Consider the following 3,861-nt stretch of genomic DNA (forward strand, 5'->3'; position numbering starts at 1 on the left):
ATACGCCCACAATGCACCTGAACAGACCTCCCTGTAAGACGAATACGCCCACAATGCACCTGAACACACCTCCCTGTAAGACGAATACGCCCACAATGCACCTGAACAGACCTCCCTGTATGACGAATACGCCCAGAATGCACCTGAACACACCACCCTGTAAGACCAGCACGATAGGGTCCACCATCTTGTTCTCAGTGTCTGGTTTTGGTGAAGACAGACAGATTCAGTTAATTTGTCATGAGTCCGTCTTTCTTTGCCCTTTTTGGTCTGTCTGTGGCCCCGAGCCCACTGGTCCCCGCTGTAGTTATACATCTTTATGAAAAACAAAACTCGCACATGCTTAGTCTCATTTTTTAAAAATGACTGTTATTTTCTCACACAGCTGGGTGCTGTAGTTTTTATGAAACAGTACCCAAACAGGAGTTAATGGTGTGTTGTTGGGGACTGTTTTCACCCAGAGATTAATACACATTTAATCCTCTGGTGTCCATGTTCATCATAATTAAGGAACATGTCACCCCGTGCAACAGCGTGGCTCACAGTTATTAATATGAACAACAGAGGAACTAAGGCACAGAGGAATAAGAAGAATATCAGGCCTAAGTTAGCAGGATCAATTTAATTTTGGTACATTTTTTATGGGAAAAATATAGAATTTTGTCGGCCTTATCTTTTTACAGGCTGATGATTCTGGTGTTCATCACATTTCAGTATTACAACAAACAACAACAACTTCAATACTTCTTCATCAAACAGGACTGAAATATTAAGAAGCTTTAAAAACTATAATTTTATACCACATTTTAGGAATAGTGAGCCACTCATTTAAGCGGCATCTCTATTAAAGTGGACTCATTGTACAGTCAGGCAGTTTGCGTGTGGTCTTCATGTGAGTCGGTGTTGGATTGAACCTACGCATCTGTGGGGGGTCCTGAGTCATTTTGGACAGTTGGTGTGTATGGTTGTCATTCAGTTATGTTACGTGGAGGACTATGATAAATCATGACTTAGTTATCCTGACAAGCACCTGCATTCCTGCTGATGTCGATTGGAATTGTGTTTTTGTAATTTATAAATGAATTTGATTTTTAGCATGTCACGTAAGAACAGTAGCAGGTTGCTTTGCATTAGCCACCAGTACAGCAACACTTTAAATTGAAGGTCTAAGAGATGTCATCATAATACTTCTATCCAAGCATTTTCTAAAGTGGCCCTTAACCCTCGTGTTGTCTTCCCGTCAAAATCAACGCTTTTGTTGACGCTTTTTATCAATGTTTTTTAACTTTTTTTCTCCCTTTTTTTCAGCACTTTTGACGTTTTTAACATTACGTAACACTAAATGATTAACTTTAGTTCAATAAACCTCATTTATAGGAAATGATACCTAATGTTTGAGTTAGAAAAGCAGAAATTAGGAATTTGTGAGACTAAAATTAAAGGAATGGATGTTGATGATAATCACAGACTGGAATATGTCAACTTTTACTCAATACTATTTCAAAAACACTTCAATATTTTTTTTCAAATGCTATAAAATTGAATAAGACGCCCCAAAATTAATGAAAGTAGAGATTTGTACTTGGCAGAAAGCTTTGTGTGGAATCAATCATGTTATTTTGGGGAATTAAAAAGAACATTGTTATAGGAAAACAGGTCAATTTGACCCGAGGACAACATGAGGGTTATAGAGATATGTTGCTGATTTAAATACAGCTCTGTGTCATGGAAGTGTGGGCTGGGCTTTTAGATAAACACACTCTTGCTGAGAGCAGCAAGAGTGGTCCAGTCTACATCATGGATTGTAATTTGTAATTTTCTACACATTTGGTATTTATGAGGATTCATTGTTTGAGAGTCAATGACAAAGAGCATTACCATTCACTGTCAGTTTATTCATTAACACTCATTGTCAGTTTATCAGCATTTAACAGCCAGTCTGCAACTTTGTCTCATGTAATTATGGGTCCAGTTTGTGCTTTCAATAACAAACCGGGGTGTTTCAAACACACTGGCCAACAACGGGTAAAACGGGTTTAGTTTTAGTTCCAGTTCATTTGTTATACTGCCATAATACAAGTAGAGATCATAGTCAATATCAGAACATTACACTGAGTTGCTATCTTCTTATGTACTGTACTCCCGCTGTAATCTCATGCAACAGCCTTCCACTAAATACTGTGTTTTTGAAGCTTTTCATATTCAGTTTTTATTCAAAAAGTCTCAGAAAGGTGTGGATTTTTGGTGATGCTGTTGAATTTTATGGACCATATTAAAATGTTGTCCACCCACATTTCCATAAAATAGAATACAGTACATTTACCAAACAACCAAAACTATTTTAAGAAGCTTCACTAATAACAACAATGAGTGTGTGACTGTGTGAATGTGACTGTGAAAAGAGAGGCTTTCTCTCAGTGAACGTTCCCTGAATAAATAATGGAGAAAAAACAATGCACATTGTTAACGATGTCACAAAGACAGATGACTTTAATGCATGGAGAAACATTTTTGTCCACATAGCTTTATTCGGTATCCATCTGTTCAGTTTATTCTCTTGATAGTTTACCTCATTAAGGTAAAAAGTTAAAAAAATGTGTAATATTACTCACAATGCCTCACAATTCTGGAAAAGCTGTACACATGTGTGTTGTTTTGCTATTTCAATTAATACAGTCCATTAATAAACAGAAAACGTAATGCTTACAGCATGAATATGTTATATTATGCAGCAATTTTAACATCAAGGCTCAATCTGGGTGATTTGGCGTCACCTCAAATGGTCCTCCTGTCAATTTGACCCGTTTTCCTATATCAATGTTCTTTTTAATTACCTAAAATAGCATGATTATTATTCCACACAACGCTCTTTGCCAAGTACAAATCTCTACTTTTATTAATTTTGGGGTGTCTTACTCAATTTTATAGCATTTGAAAACAAATGGAAGTGTTTTTGAAATAGTATTGAGTAAAAGTTGACATATTCCAGTCTGTGGTTATCATCAACATCCATTCCTTTAATTTTAGTCCCAATAATTCCTAATTTCTGCTTTTCTAACTCAAACATTAGGTATAATTTCCTATAAATGAGCTTTATTGACCATAAATTCCAAAAATAACCGTAAACTAAAGTTAATAGTGTTGAAAACGTCAAAAATAAAGTAACAACCAGTGAAAAAAAAGCATCAAAAGTGATGAAAAAATAGACAACAATGTAAGAAAATGTTAAAAACGTCAATAAGATAGAAATCGCCATGTCTTTGATTTTTGCTTTTCAAGAAGTAGTTACACATAATTGGACAAAACAAGTTGGATATTAACTCTTTAAAGCATGAAAATGGACATTCATTTTTATTCTCTTCTTCCAGGAGCGTGAGTTGTTGGGCCGGATCACAGAGCTGCAGGAGGAGGTCTCCAGGAGGAAGAACCACATCGCCCAGCTGGATCACCAGATCCACACGCTCAACGAGAACATCAGCACTCTGACTAAAGAGCTGGAGCTCAAGGGCAAGGAGGTGCTCAAAATCCGCAGCGAGGCCAATCAGCAGATCAGGTATGTCTAAATGTCGAGGACGTTTCATGTACAGGATTGTTTAAATGTCGTCTTGCATTGCTGAAAACCAGTTTTTAAACTGAGTCAGGCACATGTAATGTAATGTTACTTTTTAAATTTCCTGTATAATAAATATGAATGAATGAATGAATGGCCAGACCTTCCTCCTCAGCGCTGGGGAGGAGGGTCTGGCTAGTCTACACAGCATTCTGGGATGGGAGATAAATGTGGTCTGGTTTAAACCAATTACATCATCTTGGGCTAGGCTCCAGACCCAATCAGGGTGTCTCTGCAAAATAGCCTCTGGA

The 3,861-nt window shown here is 37.1% G+C and overlaps 1 protein-coding gene across 6 annotated transcripts in view; it reads left to right on the top strand.

Annotated features, from left to right (window-relative positions):
- fam184a (family with sequence similarity 184 member A) overlaps nt 1-3,861 on the top strand; it is a 125,331-nt gene that overhangs the window by 100,099 nt on the left and 21,371 nt on the right. For all 6 annotated transcript variants that reach the window (XM_034899673.1, XM_034899674.1, XM_034899675.1 and 3 more), the window contains exon 17: nt 3,369-3,553. In XM_034899673.1, the coding sequence (XP_034755564.1) occupies nt 3,369-3,553 (185 nt within the window). The remainder of the gene's footprint in view (nt 1-3,368; nt 3,554-3,861) is intronic.

This window comes from Etheostoma cragini, chromosome 18 (assembly GCF_013103735.1).
Source record: "Etheostoma cragini isolate CJK2018 chromosome 18, CSU_Ecrag_1.0, whole genome shotgun sequence".
NCBI lineage: Eukaryota > Metazoa > Chordata > Actinopteri > Perciformes > Percidae > Etheostoma > Etheostoma cragini.